The 20,502-nt window shown below is 29.3% G+C and overlaps 2 protein-coding genes across 2 annotated transcripts; both read right to left on the bottom strand.

Moving 5' to 3' along the window:
• Positions 1–728: 728 nt before the first annotated feature.
• LOC107927977 (guanine nucleotide-binding protein subunit beta-2) lies at positions 729–4,812 on the bottom strand. The gene is made up of 6 exons (XM_016859119.2): positions 4,424–4,812; positions 4,213–4,307; positions 2,997–3,421; positions 1,942–2,299; positions 1,262–1,375; positions 729–1,104 (listed from the first exon to the last, which is right to left on the bottom strand). Exons 1-6 carry the CDS (start codon positions 4,527–4,529, stop codon positions 1,069–1,071), a joined length of 1,134 nt encoding a protein of 377 aa, XP_016714608.1. The 5' UTR covers positions 4,530–4,812; the 3' UTR covers positions 729–1,068.
• Positions 4,813–7,994: 3,182 nt separating this feature from the next.
• LOC107927938 (glucan endo-1,3-beta-glucosidase 7) lies at positions 7,995–14,902 on the bottom strand. The gene is made up of 6 exons (XM_016859071.2): positions 14,730–14,902; positions 14,254–14,549; positions 13,566–13,934; positions 9,665–9,988; positions 9,302–9,590; positions 7,995–8,448 (listed from the first exon to the last, which is right to left on the bottom strand). Exons 1-6 carry the CDS (start codon positions 14,782–14,784, stop codon positions 8,411–8,413), a joined length of 1,371 nt encoding a protein of 456 aa, XP_016714560.2. The 5' UTR covers positions 14,785–14,902; the 3' UTR covers positions 7,995–8,410.
• Between the last annotated feature and the right edge of the window lie 5,600 nt (positions 14,903–20,502).

A 20,502-nucleotide genomic window follows, 5' to 3' on the forward strand; every position in this document is an offset into this window, starting at 1 on the left:
CATTTTCTTATAATAAAATTTTCTTTTAAAGTCTTGTAGTCTTTTTGCTCAGTTTGTGACTACCTGTGTGTTAAAAAAATTCCTTAAAATTAAGGAAGATTATTCTCCTTTTCAATGAGTAAATATTCTTTTGACAATTTAAATATAAAATATTTATGTTATAGGTAGAAATTCAGTTGCCATTAACACTTAAATTGATTAAAATTGGTAGCTAGATTGATGAAATGACTTGATTAAAATATTTAGAAACTAATGAACCAATTTGAAATTTAAGCGATAATTTAGACATTTGGTTAAATTAATTTCATAAATTTTTATACTTTTTGTAAATTTAAAATTTAAAATTTAAAATTAAATTTTTATATTTTTTATTTTTAAGAATTTAAATTCTTTACAAATTCCGATTCATTGATTTATTTTAGTAGCAGTTAATTAGTCATCTTTTTTATTGCTATCAAGTGATCGACTGAGTATTTTTTTTATACCAACCAATTTAATAAAAACTTAAATTGTGTAATTTTGAAATATAAAAAGAAAAAAATTAAATTCTTAGAAATAAAAATATAAAGATTAAATTTTAAATTTATGAAAAGTACAGGAAGTATGACATATTTTAACCAATTACACTTCTCAATATAATCTCAACTTGATGCTGCTCCTGCTTAAGATGGTATGATTACACAAAGCTTATTAGTTTATTAATAAAAACAAAATTAGCAGATTTATAATTTAACACAAAAGTTACATTATAGGAATGAAAACGGTCCAAAGTCAGACAATTTGGGAAAAATAAAATGAATTTTTTTTTCTTACAAATCACAATCAAGCAAAAGCTATATAAGAAAAATGCAAATGAACATCTCTGCCTAATACAAAGTTTTTTTTCCTTAATCTTTCTTTATGCACTAATCAAATTGGGTTTTCAACATGGAAGTTTACAAGCAACAGTGCAAAGCATTAAAATACAAAGGAAATCTCCCACATAGGATAATGCCATGAAAGATTGCAGTTTGAAGAAACGGGGCACCTGCCGGAGATACCGTAACTGGTTTTTCTCGGTCTGACGAATCAGATCACCTTTCTATGCCCTCCAAATGCCCAAATCTGCCATTTTCAAAGATCGCTTTTTCATTTAGAAGAAATTCTGAATTTCCATTTTTCGTTTCATTACCGATTCCTGGTCGTTTCGGTATGCAGAGCCAGTTTTTCATTCCTAGGAGTAGCAAATGCAAGTATGATAAAATGAAGAATATAGACTAACCTTGAGGTTTGTATCCCAACTTCCTGTACATAAGGCACTACCGTTGGCCGATAAACCCAAACAGCTAATCCGTTCCTCGTGTGAGTTCTGGACAGATCCCAAGTTCAAAACGACCTGACATAAAAGATGAAGGTGATTAGAGAATCACAGCCAACCATATGCCAAACCCGAGTCAGCTATAAATAGTTTCAGCTAAAGTGTAATTCAAGTAGTTGAAACTTTAAAGAATGGGATAAAAAACGAAAAATAAAAAAGTTTAGGCTGCAAGGTTCCAAAGCTGACTACATTTGACACTTCATATTATGCATTTGCACAAACCGTATTCAACCTGAAGAGAGGGAAAGTTGACAAAACTCGGGTTCATTGAGTCCTATGCCTTTCAGCTTAAGTATTCATTAAACATCTATGTCAACGATGTGAGCACCATGCTGGTCTAAATCATCAAAAAGTCTAATGCTAAAGAAAAGCCTGCTAATCACCGATGGTGATGAGCAGGGAAAGAATACAATGAGAACCGGTAACATTATGCCTAAACCAATATGCAATCCAAAACAAAACATCACATGGGGGAAAATAGGTTTACGAATGGATTAAAATTTCGTGCTTGGGAATCAAAGGGTTGGAAAGATGAAAGTAAGTCAAAAACGGGGGGTGGGGGATGGAGGATGGGTTATTATTACCCTTTCCAATAACGTGTCCCATACGTAGCAATCTCCATTTGAGTATCCGGCAAAGAGAAGTCTTCCAGAAATGGAGAATGCGATGGAGGTCACATGTGGAACCTCGTTATCGCCATGTTGCTGATAGTATACTTGTAATTGGTGACCAGTTCTAATGTCAAACAACCTACAAGTCCCATCATCCGATCCAGTTCCAAACCTATTGCCATCTGGAAAGAACTTCACGGTGTTTACATCGCCCTCGTGACCATGAAATGTACGAACTGCTCGACTTGCAACACGAGTATCCCACAATCGGGCAGTTGCATCACATGAACCAGAGACAAACATTCTTGAGTTCGATCCATTAATTGAGACACTGAAAGAATAAGCATAGAAGAAGACTTATTATCATTCAACAAAAGTTTTGATAAACACAAATATCACCGGACATAGGTTCTGCCATACCAATAAAAGGAGAACAGATTGATCAGAAGCAACAGAAAGTCTGCTCAGGATTCCTCGAGCTTATTATCCACAGTAGTTAACAGAGTATGTGCATAAAACAACCATTATACTAAGGTTAAAATATACCAGAAGTCCCTCTATTCTTCGAAAATTTGAAATTTAGCCCCTATACTTTTATTTCTAAAAATTTAGTCCTACTTTTCAGATTTTAAAATTCAGGTCCAACTGTTAACGCTTAACACTATTAAGATTATTTTGTTAAATTTAGGTTTATTGCAGCGTATTTTTTAGTTACACTGCTATCAATTGAGTTCTTTTTTTTAATTTCAAAATGTTATACCAACAAATTTAACAGTGTTAACAATTGGACTTAAATTTTAAAATCTGAAAAGTAGAGGAACTAAATTTCTAGGAAAAAAAGTACAAGAACTAAATCCAAAATTTGTGAAGTGTACAGGGACCTATGGCATATTTTACCTTATACTAATCATAACTTTTCTGTATTAACTTCATACCCGAGCCACTTAAACAAAGATATCAAACGCTTCATTAATGCAAATCAATGGACTTATAAGGTAATCCAAATAGGTTAAAAAACACTAAGATACCTTAGCACATCAGCAGTATGTCCGGATTGAAATTCTCCCCCGAAAACCGATGTTCTAAGGCCAGTAGTAATATCCCATAGAACACAGGTCTGATCACCGGAACTGGTAATAATGTGAATATCTTCATCCGGAACATACTGACAGCACGAGACGTAACCCTTATGTCCACTAAGGGTTTTTGATACAGGTAGGTTTCCATCCCTGTCAGTCGGAGAATTCAAGTTGAAAATGGAACACATACTATCGAGACCACCACAGGCAACTGATTGACCCGTGGGAGAAAAAGCACACGTCATAACCCACGCACAAGGCAGCTTTATGGCGTGAGTTTTCTGGCTAGTTAGAGCGTTCCACACAATTAATCGTCCATCCTGAGACGCGCTAACAATCCGGTTCCTTTCTGGAGTCCAATCCAAGGAGTAAACCTGCATAGTTCCTTGGAAATTAAGTTCAAATACACAACTTCATCTATAGCCATCAGTATAACAAGTGATCCGCAAACAAATTATCATTAACTTAAGATTTTCCCTATCATCATGCAGAACTCAAAAACAATCCAAATGACTATTTGCTTCAATTTAGCAACTATTTAGCCCCATTTCAGTAAATAATTCATTTGTGAAACCCAAGACTCGAAAAAACGAAAAAAGAATTGAATGACAGTGAAATCAGCCCAAAAATATCAAATCTTAAATGAAGCACTCTAAGTCAAATATTACTCCAAATTCGAATCTTTATCCGTCCTTTTCTTGCCATTGGAGCATCCATCACTTAAACAAACGACAATTATTCCGTCCACCGCCAGTATAGTAAAAAAACTCCACAAACGTTCTAAGATGATGCCAAGTGTCCTTAATAACAAATAGCATCACCCTAAACCCGCTTGTGAAGATTTTTCTACTCCACTCGCGGCGGCGTATATGATAATAATCCATAAACTAAAACACCATTTTTGTCTTCCAACAAAGCATTTCTACTTACAAAGCTATCAACATAGCAAAAAAAAAAAAAGTCCCTTTCTCCTAGAGAAAATACACATGCAACTGAAATCTGATATACATGCATACATACATACATACATACATATATATATAAACATGTCCCAAAGCAATTCAATTTCAAACAAAGTAAGCAATTTTTCACCTTCTTTAACCTTAAAAAAAACAATAATCAATTCAAAAATTTGCAATAAAAAAGTTTTTTTTTTTTAAATTACCTTGCCAGTGTGACCTTGCAAGGTCCTGCAACAAACCAGATCCGTAGGACCAAAAGTAACTGGACTCTTCCCTTGTGATCTTGCATATGTAGCAACTACACATGATAATTTACAAATAAAAAAAAAACCAAATAGATCTTAGAAGCTAAAAAAAAAACATTTATAATTACCCAACAAAATTCAAAAACTTTGATTTTTTATTTTTTATTACCATCAGTGTCGAGCAACTGTTGACGTCTTTGCTTTAATCGTTCTCTTAGATTATTAACTGTCTCCGTCGCCGCCGCGTGCTTCTCTTTCAGCTCTGCAACAGACATTTTTTTTATACTTTTTTTGGGTCTTTTAAAATCTTTTTAACTTAAAAAGAAAAAGCATTTTTTTAAATTAAAAAAATAAACTTCCTTATTGCGAGATCAATCAAAGGTCAAGCCTTCTTTCTATGATCTCTCTGCTATGGATTCATAATTAAAAAGAGAAAAAAAAAACCAAAAATTTAGAAGGAAAAAGAACCCAAAATAAAGGAAAGGGTTTTTTATAGTGAAGGTGATGATTGATGGTTTTATAAGATTCTGAAAGAGATAAAATAAAAAGGGGGGTTTATGGCTGATCGGTAAAGGTTTTGATTGTGTTTTGACTGTCGCCGCCGGCCCCACTTACCCTTCCACGTGGATCTCTACTGCGGCATTTTTTTGGATTAATTTTATTATAAGTCCTCAAACTATGACTCAAATTCTAAATTGGTCTAAGCTAGATGCTTTTGGAGGTTAAATGCAACTCAAATTGATTTAGAACGGTAAAAGTACCATAGAGGTCTATATACTTGAAGTTAGATTGCATTTTGCTTATTCTACTTAAAAATTACATCAATGAGCAAATTGATCTTTTTGTTAAAAATTTCATCCATTTTTATTGTTTAAAATTGGTCCTTGTACATCATTATGAGGTACACGTAGAATGTTATGTGTTATTGTCGAGTTATTTCGTCACCCATGTCAATTTTTAACAAAAATGACTAATTTTCTCTTTGATTTATCATACTAGGACTAATTTCTCCATTTTTTACTAGAAGGGACAAAATACAGTTTGACTCTAATAGAAGGACTTCCATGGTACTTTAAACGGTATAAAATATATTTTAAATGTGTGTATTAAATTATAAATACGTATATATTTACTACAGAAATAGTTTGGATATAATATGTTAAAAAATAGAGGTTCTAAATTTTATAGAGATGTTTTGTTTGAGAGATAAAAAAACATTTAGTCCCTGAATTTGGAAACTTTTCTCGTCTTAGCTTATCCATATTTGCCTCAAAACTTGACAGCTTTTCTTGATTTTATCATCCTTAAACTTGGTTTCTATTAAAGTGTAATAACATGCCACTTTAAGATTAGCTACATCATCACCTAAAGTTCGTTCCGGTGATAATATGACACTCTACTTAAAATATCCCATTATCACGTATTAATGGAATCCAAATTCAATGATCAGATTAAAAAATTGTTCAATTTTGAAACTAATGTGAAAAAAAGAAAAAGTTTTAAGAATCAAATTAATTTTTTTTATCAAGTTCAAGAACTAAATATTGCGTTTAACACATCTTACTCAAGATTCTTATACAATAATAGATTATACATTTACACTAATGTTTATAATTGATAGCTCTTATTCTCCTCTAGTTGATGCCTAAATTCATAGAATACTGATTTTCAACTACAACTTTTTGAAATTTAAGGATTAATTTAAATTTTGAGTAATAGTTTGGGGACTCTTAGAGGAATTAACTTTTTCCCCAATCTTCCTCCATTACCATGTTATTATTTTTTTCTTTTATTTCTTTCTCTTATAAACACTAGCAGAAGCATAGCTGGAAGGTAATTAATTAATTTTTAGTTCTTCTTTTATCTTAATCAATAATTGAGGGTTTGATCTTTATTCCGAATATAGAGCAGTTTTAAAATTTGTGGCCAATAAACTTTACGAATTATTAATTACTAAACTCATTCCGATAAATATTTAAAAAAAAAAACTTCTAACATTGAAGTCAACAACTAGAGGAGAATCTATCTTCAATACAATGGAATTTACTAAAAATAACAAGTAATTAATAATATTAATAGTTGGAATGGCTGCTAATCATATAATATAACAAGAGAAAAGGTTGGCCCCATGAGAATACGACAGGAGAGGAAAAGTTGACATTGTATTTGTCATTTTTTTTTGTTAATATATATAATAAATATTATATTCTTGTAATAAGTTTTGAAATGGTCTAAACTAGATTTTATATAAATGAAAGGTATTTTTTTTATTTAGAATAGTTTTTTTTAAAATACCATTTAATTTTTTTTTTACAATAAAAATATCATTTTTTAATGGTTCTCTTCCTTCCCTTCTCATGGATTACTCCTCGTATTTATAAGACATGGTTTTTTGATGGGACGTAGTATGAGTACACGTTATCCTTTTAAAAGGTTCCTCAAAGAGGCATCCTTGTGGGTGTACGAATAAAGAAATGACGAGTTGTGGCTATCTAAAGGATGAGAGGATGACGAGCTATTGGTATAAGGCAGATAGGGGGATGGCGAGTTGTAGACGTGAGAGAAGGTGAGTTGTTGAGGTTTCCCTAATCAAGTCGCCATGTTTGAGTTTCTCTAATCGAGTGATCCTCTGGACCAAGTCATAAGACATGTAGTGGTAACACATTTAATAAATATAAAAAGACTACTTCTGTATATATATATTTATTATATTGATCTAAAGCCAATACTATAAAAGGAAAAAAATGGAACCCAATAAAAAAATTATAGAATTTTATATATTTTTTTTAATTATCCTTTTCTTTGAATGAATCATATTGAGTCAATACAGTTAAAATCATGTCCATAAGTTATTTTTTTGCACTTTAATGAAAAATATGAAATGCATTACTTTGATTTTTTTTTACTTTTTAAATTAAGGTAGTTAAAAAATTAATTTTCAAAATTAACTTTATTTTAATATTAAATAAATATCCCGACTACAAATGATCAAATTAATTTGAATTTTAAACATTAACAAGTTCATTTTAATAATATTTTTTTATAGTTCATAATGACTTTGGTTTTTTTTTTTAAATAATTTCATACATATTCATGCCAATTAAACTAAGACTCAATCGATTTTCTGTCTGGCTTCAATTTTAGATCCATTGGTATTTGTATTTTTATCTTACACAAGTTATTTTCCGTTTTTAAGTCTTTGTTTTGTTAGAAATTGAAGCCCCATCTTAATTTTTTTTCATATGAAGAAATCAACCTCCAAACGATAAAAGTATCATGAAGCCCTTTGTATTAAAAGTTAGATTGTATTGTGTCCCATTTACAAAAAAAAAATGGACAAATGAATCTCTATATATTAAATCAAAGAGCAGACTAATTCTCCTATAAAAATTTAATTTGTTTCTACTGTTAAAAACTTGTCATTGTATATTAAAAATTAGAATAAAGTATACGTGACACACCACGCGTAATAGTTTAATTGTTCTGTAAGCTGTACCAATTTTTACTGATAGAAATGGATAAATTTTCTAATAGAAAGTGCTAGTTTACTCTCTAAACTAATATATATATGGACTAATTTTCTTATTTTTGTAAAATAAAATATAATTTAATTTCTAATACAAAAATTACAACATGAGTTTGAGTAGTATTCAATCCTCAAACATTCATAATCATATAATAAGCATTTGAACAAGTAAAGAATCAGCTGAAACTTGGATATGAAACCAACATTTTAGGCATAAGAAAAGGCCAAAATTCATTGACTATATATAAAACAATACATTTAGAGAAGACATGGTACATAGAACATGCAAGAAGCAAAATATGATTTTTTTTTTTTATAATTGGAGAAGAAAAATTAAATGTTTCGGATCGAATCTAAACTTTTATACCTACATCATACTGGTTTTGATATTATGTCTAAGAGATTATAAGCATGACCCCATTTTTTTTAACCACTAAAAGTTCATTACTGTTCCAACCCTAACTTTATTAGATCAAATAATTTACCCCCAAAAAAGAACACAGACCACAGCAAATCCATATCAAAGGAGAATAACTTTACAGTTAAAGCTACAAATATAAGGTACCCACAGCCTTTATTTAACCATCCTTTTCCTTTTTCCAATTTCAATTCACATTTTGTCTGGCTTTTCTAAGTGCTCCCACCAGGGTAGATGCAATTATTATAACCTGCAATCAAAGGAAAATTTTCATTTAGAGAAAAAAAAATGGAAATTAAGATATTATATTATTCAGATTTTGATGTAAATGTGTTCTATATATATGTATGCATTGAACACCGGCATTGGAGGCTTATTTTTAAGGCTTAAATGTAACATATGATATGTAAAGTTAGTCTTTAAGTTATCGATTTAGTTTCGTTTTATCCCAAAATATAATTTCAATAAAAAAAATGTGACATATGATATGTTTTTATTGGATGTCTTATAGATATATAGAATAAAATGAGACCACATTGGTAACATAAATATCACTTTTAACTAAAAAAAACTTTAAAATCATTTAGGGGCCTAATTTTAAAGTTACTTAGATGTTTCAATATCACAAAGTTATTAGCACTAATACCACAAAAAGAGCATAATCTTTTACTAAATGTCCATTTCTATGGGTCTATTACTTGGATTTGGTATGTGGTTGGTATGTTTTTACTTTGATTTAATCGGTTAATTCTGTTGATTATTAATTTTTGAATTTTTAAATTGAACTGACCGAAAAAGCTAATTAAGTTTATATTAATTTTAAATTATTTAAAAGATATTTATATTTTATTATATAATAAATATATAGTCATATAACACAACCCAATAACTCAAGATTAGTTAACCGACAAAATTCATTCAAACCGACCGTATCACAGTCTCGGTTTGGTTAGTTTTTTCAACTAAGTTGATCATATTAGTTTTCTCATGTTAAAATTGGTTAAATAGATTTGAAAAAAACCCGATTGAACCGACTGATTAAACCGATTATCCTAAAAAAAATGCTATAGAACTGAGATGAAGTTTGAGTGAAGTATATTTACTAGGATTTTGGGATGTTAGTGTTGCCGTCTGCGAGAAATCACAGTTCCACGGATTCTTGGCGGAACTCTGGTAGTAAAGGTTCATGGCATAAGCAGCGTGAGACGCTATGGTGTTCGGTTCGAAACAGGCACCTCCCGGTTGGATCGGACTGCAATCGATGCCTTGGCCACATGCATAGTCTAGACTCGATTGCAATTGAGCATCGAAAATACCGGCCTTCGGTACACACCAACCAGTTGCAGTCGGTTTCGGTTGAGGAGTTACCGGAGTCGATGGAGTCGATGGAGTCTAGAACATAAAAAAGGAAAATTTCATTATTATAACTTTTTTTTCCGTTCAAATGAACAAATTAATTCACTTACCTGACTACTCTTTGAAATGCCAACATCATATACCATGGAAAGGTCCGGCTTGTAAAGTCCAAATGCCCGTTCAGAACAGGGACCGGGTTTCAAGTCCTCATCATAGAGTGCAAAGAGGTAAGTATCCACAGATTTCCCGGGCATCAACGGTGTCCCGACCATCGATTTCAAATGAGCAATCAAGTTCCCGTTATAGGCTTTTGCATTCTCAATGCTAGGTCCGACCTCATTACTGTCGCCGCTATATGGCCATCCCGTTTCGGCAACCATAATCTCGACATCCTTGAACCCCATAGCACTCAAAGCAGAATGCACTGAATCAACCTGCACAACCATTAGGACCAACTATCAACATTTCAATGCCGTAATCAGTGGCAAAGTACTGTATTATGGTAAGAATATAATCTTCTTCTTTTCTTTTACCCTGTTAAATATGTGCAATTATAAAATCCATGAAGCTCTTATACTGGAAACTAGATTACATTTTGTCCACTCTATTAAAAAAATAGATAAATTAACCCCTATACGTTAGAACAAAAAACAATTTGATCATTTCTATTAAAAAATTTCATCAATTTGTACTGTTAAAAACTAGTATGATTAACGGAATAATCAAGTAATGATATTTAACGAGCCATGTGGAATGACGTACAAAAATCAATTTTTAACAGTAGAAATAGAATAAATTTTTAACAAAGTGACCAATTTATTTTTTTGATCTAACATACATAGACTAATTTACCTATATTTTAAATAAAAAAACAAAATGCAGTTCAATTTTTACTGCATAAATAGTTTAGTTTTACTTAAAATCCATCTATATACATGCAACAGTTAACAAAACTATTGAAGGGCTAATCTAGAATTATTGGACTGGCCAGCCTGTTACCAAGCACAATAAGTCACCCATCAACCACACTTATTAGTGCCTCCAATTATTTCATGAAAAAAGCCAATGATGCATTTAATGTGATTAGGATTTAGTAGGGACACATTAGCTCGGTTAAAATATTATGTTTATCAGAAATTTTACTTTTTTATTTAAAAATAATTAAATTTTTATTATGTAAAAATAATATTTTATGTATAAAATTACAAGAATAATGTAAATATTCTACATAAATATATTGAATTGTTAATTTTTTTATTTACTTGAAATATTAATTTTTAGAAATATTTATTTAAAAAATTGAAACTTTATTGGATAATGTTCAAAAAGTATAATATTAATTTTATTAAAATAAATTCAAAACTTCAAAATTGATATTAAAAAAATAAAAATAGAACCGAGTCAATTGAGGCATAGAGTTGGCTATTTCTCATACCACCGCTATAGAATGACATGGTTTTGTGTGTATATGCACAATTTTTTTTTTCAGTTATTTTAATTTCTTCCATTTGAGAAATTATTTTATAAATTTTTCTTAACATATCATTTATAGATCATTTCTAATTATTTAATAATATTTTAATAATTTGTTTTATGTTTGGTAATTTTTTTATCATGAATCAAGAACCTCAAACTCATAATCCTAAACTCTAGACACAAAACTCTAAACTCAAATCTGAATCTTAAATCCAAATCCAAATCCTAAACCTTAAACTTGAATTCAAAATTCGGTTTCAATGCTCAAAATTCGAGTTCAGAGTTTAAAATTCGGGTTTAAAATTTATGATTTGGGGTTCAGAATTCTAAGTTTAAGGTAAAAAAATATTAAAATTATGTATCAATAACATGAAAAAATTACTAAAATATTATTAAATAATTAAAAAAATCATGAATAATATGGTGGTAATTTATCTTTTTAAAAGTGATTAATTCCATAGAATATAATGATATACCCATGACAGATTGCAGCAAGATAATGAATTTTAATCAAACTTTTGCAACAAATCTAGTTCTTGGATAAGATTTTAAATTGAGTCCAAAAAACCCATCAAAATCATGAAAGAAAAGACAGGATAAACAATGACAAATGTCGTCTTAAAGAGTTCATTAATCAACTCAAGCTAATTAAGGGACAGTGTCACCAGTTATTTCTTAAATTTATATCTTAAACTTAAAGATTGATGATTCAACTAGTTCTCTAAAGCTGAGTCTGAATATTACCAGATCAATATTCTGTTCGAGTTCGATTGAATATTTATTTTAAAGTTTGAACTCAACTCAAGATATAATTAAACTACTCCAGTTCAAACTCAATTAAGCTCAGTTATCAATTTTTGTACTCAAACTTCGAGTACGACCTGAAATTCGGAGCTCGATGCTTAGCTCAAGTTCGATCGAATATCTATTTTTAAGTTTGAGCTCAACTAAAACTATAATTGAACTACACAAGTTCGGACTCAATTAAGCTCATTTACCAATTTTTATACTCGAACTTCGAGCTCGACTCAATAATTAAACTTAGGGTTGATGATATATTTTAAGGGCAATAACATAATTTAACATTATAAAATAAGAAAAACTCAATAAGACTCGTGAGCCATTCGAATCAAGTATTACTAAGCTTGAATTCAACTCGATCGATAGTTATCGGCTCGATAATTACCGAATCAAGTTTAAAGTTTTTCTGAATCGTACTCAAGTAGCTCATGAGCACTCTTGTCTCATTTATCGATTCTCAATCCAATCGGTCTATCCAATTTAAATTATATAATTACTAAAAAAAATACTAAAAAGTTATGAAATTCGATTCAACCACTAATTTAACCAATATGCCGTTGCGGTCCCATCTAATTTCAAGTAAATGTATAAAAAAAACTCCTAAACTAAATGCATTAAGATAACCCTAATTTCTACATTTAACTAGATTTTCTTGTATATAACACCTTGATTTAAAAAGAAAAAAAAAAGTTGGATTAGGAAAGAAATAAATATATATATATAAATTCTGGGCTAAGTCAAAAAAGTAAATCAAACAAATTAAAAAATTAAATTAAAAATAAATAAATAAGAATTCATGTGATCAAATCCCACAGCATGGTCTACGTCAATGTCAAGGACCAGTGACTAATATTAACGTATGTCCTACGTTTTTATTTCCACAGTTTTGTCTGTGTTGACTCAGATTCCACTTTTTAACTGGGCTCGGTCCGAACCAAACTCAGCTCAACTCAGCCCATTACAGAAAAAAGACAATGGCAAGAATATTTATTTTATAGTGAATAATTAGCTCACACGTGAACGAGAGTGACGAATTCCACCGACAATTAAATATTTACAGCAAAAAGAAAAGTATTAATATAATCTCTGAAACATTCCTTGAAAACGATTACTACTTTGGAATTTTTGTAATCCCAATTTTTCTTTGTAAATAGAAAAAAAAATATAAATATATAATTTTGATTTTGATATTTTAATCATATTCTCAAATTTGAAATTAAAATGTGGTAGCAAAAGCTGGTAAAATTATGGTTCACTCCCTGTAAAAGCTATAAAAATATAGGTTGATACATTGTTAACATGCCTTATTTTTGGATAAGGTAACATAAACCTAACAACTTTTTTTTTAATTCGGTCCCTAGCTTTTTTTTTATTTGTATCAGTCCCTGAACTTACAACTCTTTCAAAGATATAAAATTTTGAGACTTTGTCATAGTATCAACTAAAATTTAAAGGATGGTATAGCATAATTTTATAGTATCACATGGATAAAAATGAAAAAATTGTCAAGTTCAAGAATTAATTTTAAAAAAATTTAGAAATTAAGTTGGGAAAAATTATCAATTTTAACAACTAAATATTGCTTGTTGTTCGAAAAGTTGTTTTCAAGAAAAAATTATGTTAATATTTTAATTGGAATAGGTTTAAATGCAAGGATTAAATCTTAAAATTAAAGATAACAAAAGCATCAAAACCAAATTTAACCAAAAGAAAAAGTTAGGGAGGGACCAAAACCTGAGCATCAAACATGTTCATGTACTTGATTCCGTTCCCCGAGTCAACTCGTCCCGCGTTGGGTTGAAACAAGCAGAAGGCAAGCGTTTCGGGTCTGGAGTCACTTTGATAAGCGAAAAACGGGTACGGATTAATGGCAAAAGGGGACCCGTTGTCCTTCTGGAACTGAAGCAAACCTTTCAATGCGGGTTGATAACTCGGGCTAAACAACCCGGAAGATGGCGGGTCGGATTGGCCCAACACCGCCATTGAATGAACCGTTGAGACCTTGATCTTTCCACCCAGTGAAGCACCGTTAATGGCGTTTTGCATATTTTGCATTGCGGGTAGCAGTTGGTTTATTAAATTCGGGTCATTTGTAGTCAATACCTGGGTAAAATAATAATAATTTATATGTTATTAAATTGAAATTGCTGAATTTTTTAAATATTTTTAATTTAAATTCCTCGAATTTTTTTAAAAAATTTCATTAAATCCAAAATTTTTGAAATTTTTTAACTAAACTCCCAATTTTTTTTAAAAACCGAAATTTAATACCTCGTTCCCAAGCCAGTAACAATATTAACTGAATTTTTTTTTAGTACTAGGTTTCACTTTTGCTGAAATTTAAGAATGTTTTTAGAAAGTGAAAAAAAAAATTGAAAAAGGGAGTGTAAAGCGAAGAATGGGTAATTTTTTAGAAAGTGACCTCGTTGCCAACAGTGATGAGGATGATTTTGCTAGCAGGGTAAAAAGGCAACACGTTGGAGTTAATCCACTGAGCTGCTGAGTTTGGATCGGAAGCCAAAGAAGGAATATCTCCATTAGCCGCTCCGATTACGATCCCAATTTCGGTATTAGCCAAAGCTTTGATAATCGCCGGATCCGCTCCGTACAATCTAACTTTCTCAATCGACGTCGATTTTAGAAGCTTCGCGGTGGCTGACGGCGGCGGTAAGTTGTCCGCCACTTGGCCGTAGTTCACTCCAATAAACGGCTCAGCACCTATTTACAAAAACAAAAAAAAAAACACCAAAATTATTAATTGGAAATATGGAGCTTGAAAGTGAAGTAACTGATAGTGATGCAGTTTCTTTTTTTTTTTGTGTGTGTGTGTGTAGAGTTTTCATTTTATTGAGAAAGGAAAAGGGAAAACGGTGTCGTTTTGGAGAGTAAGAAACTTACTTGACAAGTGAAAGCAGATAAGGAAGGAAAGGAGGAAGAAGAAGAAAGTAGCCATTAAAGAGACAAAGGAAATACAGAGAGAGAATGAGAGTGTGTGTTTGCTTATTTGTTAAGCTGAGTGTTTGTAGCTTGCAAGGGATGAGTTTATATAAGAGCTCATTGTTTGAATATCCAACGCATTAATTTTCTGTTAAATTATATTATTTTTTGATTTAATAATAATTAAAATAATAATAAAAATTAATTAATTTTTTATCGATTTTGGACATTCTTAATTCATATGAATCAATATTGTTTGTGAATCAAAAATAATAATTAAACATATAATTTATTGATATTTTATAAAATTATATATATCAAATATAAACTTTAAATATCAAATTAATAAATTTTTACCTTGAAAAATATTTAATACACAATATATTAGGTTAAGAATACGTATTAATCCTAGTATAGGGTACGTGTTAACATGCATAGAAACCTACATACGACGTCACATTTGGAACTATATCATATAAATAAAGAATTAATACTCTTTAGAAATTGACACACTAAAACACTCGACAATTATAAATTTCTGAATAAAATTTCATTACCAATTACTATTAGGCTAAGTGCAAACAAATTTGATGCACTTTTCGAGTTTTATCGGTAGAGAAAAGTCTAATGTTATTTGATTTTAGATTTAATCGAAGTTTAATGCGATTATCGGTTATTGAAAATTTCTGAATAAAAAAAGCATATGATTCATTATTAATGTATAGATTTATACACTAATCATACATCAAACCTAATCTTTTTATATTTGTAATATGAGAAATCTTGTCTAATGATTAACAAGTAGATAATTGAAGTGAAATCCACCTCGTCTCTCGTAAATAAAAAGACACAAATTTAAATTCTGAAAAGTGTTCTTATTAGTTTTAACGCTTTTGAAACGATATAAAATGTTCTCATATTCAATATGATAAAATCAAAGTTTTCAGAACAAAATCGATTATCAAATCGATCACGCCACCACTTTAACGGTCTAATCATTTTATACAATTAAATCATACAAATCATTAAAAATTTATAAAATTATAAATAAAAACAGTTCAATCAATTTCTTAGCTCGATTCATACCAATTTGCAAATAACTCGATTTGATGTCTCTCTCCAAGCTTATAATCAAATTAGTTCTGAATCTAACCGATTTAATCCGATTCAAAAACCATATGGAAGGGTCAAACAGGGAGGATATGAGAAATTGTGAAGGAAAGTGAGATTTGGAAATAGTGTATGGTACTATCCCATATGGATAATGTAATGGTTAAAAAGGTTGTGGAAAACTCAAAAAAGTAGTGTGAATTAAATTTTTAAAATTTTTTTGAGTGAGAAATTTAACATTTCAACTACCTCGTGCTGGGATGTGGGACCAAATTGTTAATTTTTCATAAATTATATTATTTTCCCAAAATTTTCCCAAAATTTTCCACAATTAAATGATGTAGCAGATTACTGTATCTCGTAGGGACCCCTCAAGTGTTTTTTTTTTCTTTCTCTCCTTTTTTTCTACTATATTAAATTTACAATTGGGTCTAGGGGCATAAGAGGTGGACCATTTACAGTTAGGGTTAAATTTAGTTTGGATTTTTCTTCGATAGTGTCCGTGGTAATTATAGCAAGAATTTATGAGGAATTAGATTGCATTTTACTTTTTTGATTTAAAAATGGGTAAATTAATCTCTATAGGTTAAATTAAATAGAAAATTAATCATTCTGTTAACAATTTCATCCAATTTTTTGTTAAAAATTGGTCTTTGATGTTAGCATAAGGTACATGTGGTATGCCATGTGTAACTGTTTGGTTACTTCGTCAGCCGCATCAGTTTTTAACAGTAGAAATGAATGAAAATTTTAACAGAAATGACTAGTTTACTCTTTAATCTAATGTATAATAACTAATTTACCCATTTTTTGAGTAAATGAGACAAAATACAAATTGATTCTTAACACGGAAACATCTATGATACTTTTATCATAACAACTTTTAAAACGAATTTTATGGAAACTACACGTTTTTTAATTATTAGATCAAATTAAAATTTTCTAAATTATGAATTTCCTTTTCATTTTACCATCAAATAAAAGGGTAAAAAAAAATCCCATATATTAATGCTATTAAAAATTATTAAATAATGGTTAAACATTTTCGAATTTACTAAAAAATGGGATCAAACATTTTCAAATATATTAAAATAAAGACTTTTTAAATATCGTACATTAGATTTAGATTATGTTTATATATATATACAAGTAATATCTAATTCAACTATCATATATTCTATTCTAAACCTTCCCTAATTTTAATTATTTAGCAAACTTGTAACTATAATGTAATATCTTCTTCCATTTTTTGGTATTGAACAATAAAAGAGTTAGTGTTCTCTCACACACATGGTCGAGACATACCTACACCACTCACCCATACACTATGTCTAAAGGAAACTGTTCAAATAAAGACTTACTACTTGTTCTCCGAAATACCCAAATCCGAATGAAGTCTATAACAATTAAGAAAGTTCAATATCTTCTTCCATTAATGAAATAGCAATCCCTTAACCTTTCACCCATACACTATGTCTAAAGGAAACTGTTCAAATAAAGACTTACTACTTGTTCTCCGAAATACCCAAATCCGAATGAAGTCTGTAACAATTAAGAAAGTTCAATATCTTCTTCCATTAATGAAATAGCAATCCCTTAACCTTTTCTTTTTCTGTTAAAGGACGAAGTTGGTGTCGCTTTCTGTGACCTGGCTTTTGTTTTATTGGAACCAAACGTATGTATAAAGGCACAGAAGAAGATGGGGTAAGTTAAATCCAGTGTGCTAGATTTGAGCCACCAACCCAAGGATCGGGTTGCCATTGCAAGCACCTTAGCTCAAGCTTTAACCCCACGTTTAAAAAGAAAAAAAGTTCTCTCTTCCTATTTATCTAAGTCATATCCTTAACAAATCCTTTGTATTAGCATGATAATTAAGATGTATATCGCTTCTAAATGTAACCTAAATTCGAGTCGAAAAAAAAATATAGCCTTAATAATAACAAAAAAAGAATGAAGAAAGAGCTGTTGGTATGGCGAAACGTCAAATCCCGGCCCATTCACTTTGCTTCAAATTTCAAATCAGGTGATTGATATTGCAATAGTTAAGGAGACGTGGATTAGACTGATTTAATTGTGCTTTTTTTTTCGATTTAAAAGTTGGGAGTAATAAATAGGAGTAAGAATTCTATAAAAAATTTCAAATAAGGTTACTATATATTTTTAGTCATGGGTCTACTTTGATATTTGTATATTTTTAATTTTAATTTTGTACATAAACTTAGCAATTAAGTGTGATTTGGTTTTTAAACTTGATTTGATGATGTGACATTCAAAGTATCATTTAGTCACGAGGTTCGTTTTAGTTATTAAAACTTGGATTCCGTCAAGATTTAGTGATTTAGCACACAAAGTGTCATGTCATCAAACATTTACATTTACCGAGTTCAAGGATAAAAAATTCTATATCCTTTTCAAATTTGTTGATAGAGAAAGCAACTTTAGGAGAATTTCTCCCCATTCAGGGGTCTAACACAACTTGACTTTGAAAATAGTTGAGATCCGATGTGATTATCAAATATTAATTTTTTTAAAAGAAAAAGTATATGATTCTTTATAAATACTAGACTATAACGCACCACGTGAGTGTGTGAAAAAAAAGTATAAATAAAATATTTACAACAATTTTATGTCAAAACCAAATGAAGCTTTAGTTGAATTGATATTAAGTCAAATGTTTAAAACTCGTGTGTTTCGAGTTCAAATCTCATCTTAATATTATTTTTTTTAAAAATATAAACTAAATTAATATTCGATTAACTCATTAAGTTAACTCAATCAAAAATTTAATATAAATTTATATATCGATCATGCATCGAATTAGACTTTTTTTTTTATATTTATAATATAATAAATCGATCAACAAGTAGTCAATTGAAATGATACCCACTTTGCCAATAAATATAAAACACGAGTTTGAGTCAACGTGTTTATTTAAACGTGTAAAAGATTTCACTTTTAACACTTTCTAGACAATAAATAGTAGAGTCAAAGCTAATATGATAAAATATTGCAAACATTTGGAAGGTTCAAAGAAACTGAGGATTGAATAAATGGTAAAGGAAAATGGGTTTTGGAAAACTCATCGAAGTAGTGTGAATTATTTTTAAAATATTTATTTTAGTCCACATAATTTTTTTTTCCGAGATTAATATATTCTGATATCATTTGTTTTGATGTATTTTTTTCGAATTTACTGTAATTTTTTTAAAATATTTTATATATGTATATAAAAAATATTTTTAAATATCAAGTCTTAAATATAAAATAGTTTTCAGTCGTATAAAATATTCTTTAATAATATTTACAAAATACAATTTATTATTAAATAAACTCAAAATAAATAAATAAAAAAATTATTTCATAAATTAAACAAGAAAATAGTCCCATATTATGCAAATCCAAACCCCTTAAAAGTGTACAATTTCACTTTTAACCTTTTAAAATTTACAAGATTTAATTTAATAAATGATAAAATTACACATTGGCCTCCCAAAAATTATAAAAATATAAGTTGTTAAAATTGTGAAATTTCCTTTTAACTCTTATAAAAATATAAAACATAATTCTGATCCCCTCGATTTTTTTTTTTTTTGGTTTCACCCTTATATTTTAAAATCATTTTTTATACAGGTTGGTACACCATATTTTGGTCAATATGGATGGAATTAATCTGTATGCATCAATACAGTTGAGATTGACCGAAATTTACATTAGAACGGGATCTAAAATTATTATCGAAATAAAATTGACTACCATGTTTCAACTACCTTAAGTTGGGACGAGGGATGATTTTTTTATATTAGGCATAATAATTTTTTCAACCCTCTAACTTTATAAAATATATCATTTTAGCCTTCCATTTATTCTTGAATTTGCATTCGTTTGTCAAGTCACCTCAAAATGGATGAAAAAGTTAACAAACGTTAACTTTGTTGGGGTGGACGTACACATGGACTGCCACATAAACAATTAATTATTTTATAATATTTTTTAATTTTTAAAATTTTTATAATATATTTTTTTGTTTTTACAACATTTTTAAATAATTTTAATAACTTTTCCTTTTCTGAATTTTTTAAAAATAATTAATTATTAATTTGGTAGTCTACGTATATGTCCATGTTAAAAAAATTAACTTTTGTTAAAATTTTTATCTATTTTGAGATAATTTAACAAAAAATTAAATTAAAAAAATATAAAAAGTTAAACAAATAACTAAAATGATCTTTTATTAAAGTTAAAAGACTAAATAAATTATTAAACCTTCCACATATTTTCCACAATTAAGTGATGTAACATTCTGCATTTTCCTCCGGACCCACAACGTGTGTTTTTCTCTTTCTTTTTTGGGGGTGGGGGCAAAACAGGAGTACCATTAGTTTGTTTTATTCGTGGACTTTTTTGAATTTTTTTATTTTATTTTAATTTTTTAATTTATAATTAAGTACATTTTAATATTTATAATCTTTTTGGTCCATATTGGTATTTAAATTTAGTAATTAAATTTATTTTACTTATATTCAGTCAAGATTTAATGATTTAGCACTCAAAATATCACTTAACAATGAAGTCTATTTTAATAATTAAATTTGAATTTTATTGAGATTTGATGATGTGGCATATA

Source organism: Gossypium hirsutum, chromosome A03 (genome assembly GCF_007990345.1).
Source record: "Gossypium hirsutum isolate 1008001.06 chromosome A03, Gossypium_hirsutum_v2.1, whole genome shotgun sequence".
Taxonomy (NCBI): domain Eukaryota; kingdom Viridiplantae; phylum Streptophyta; class Magnoliopsida; order Malvales; family Malvaceae; genus Gossypium; species Gossypium hirsutum.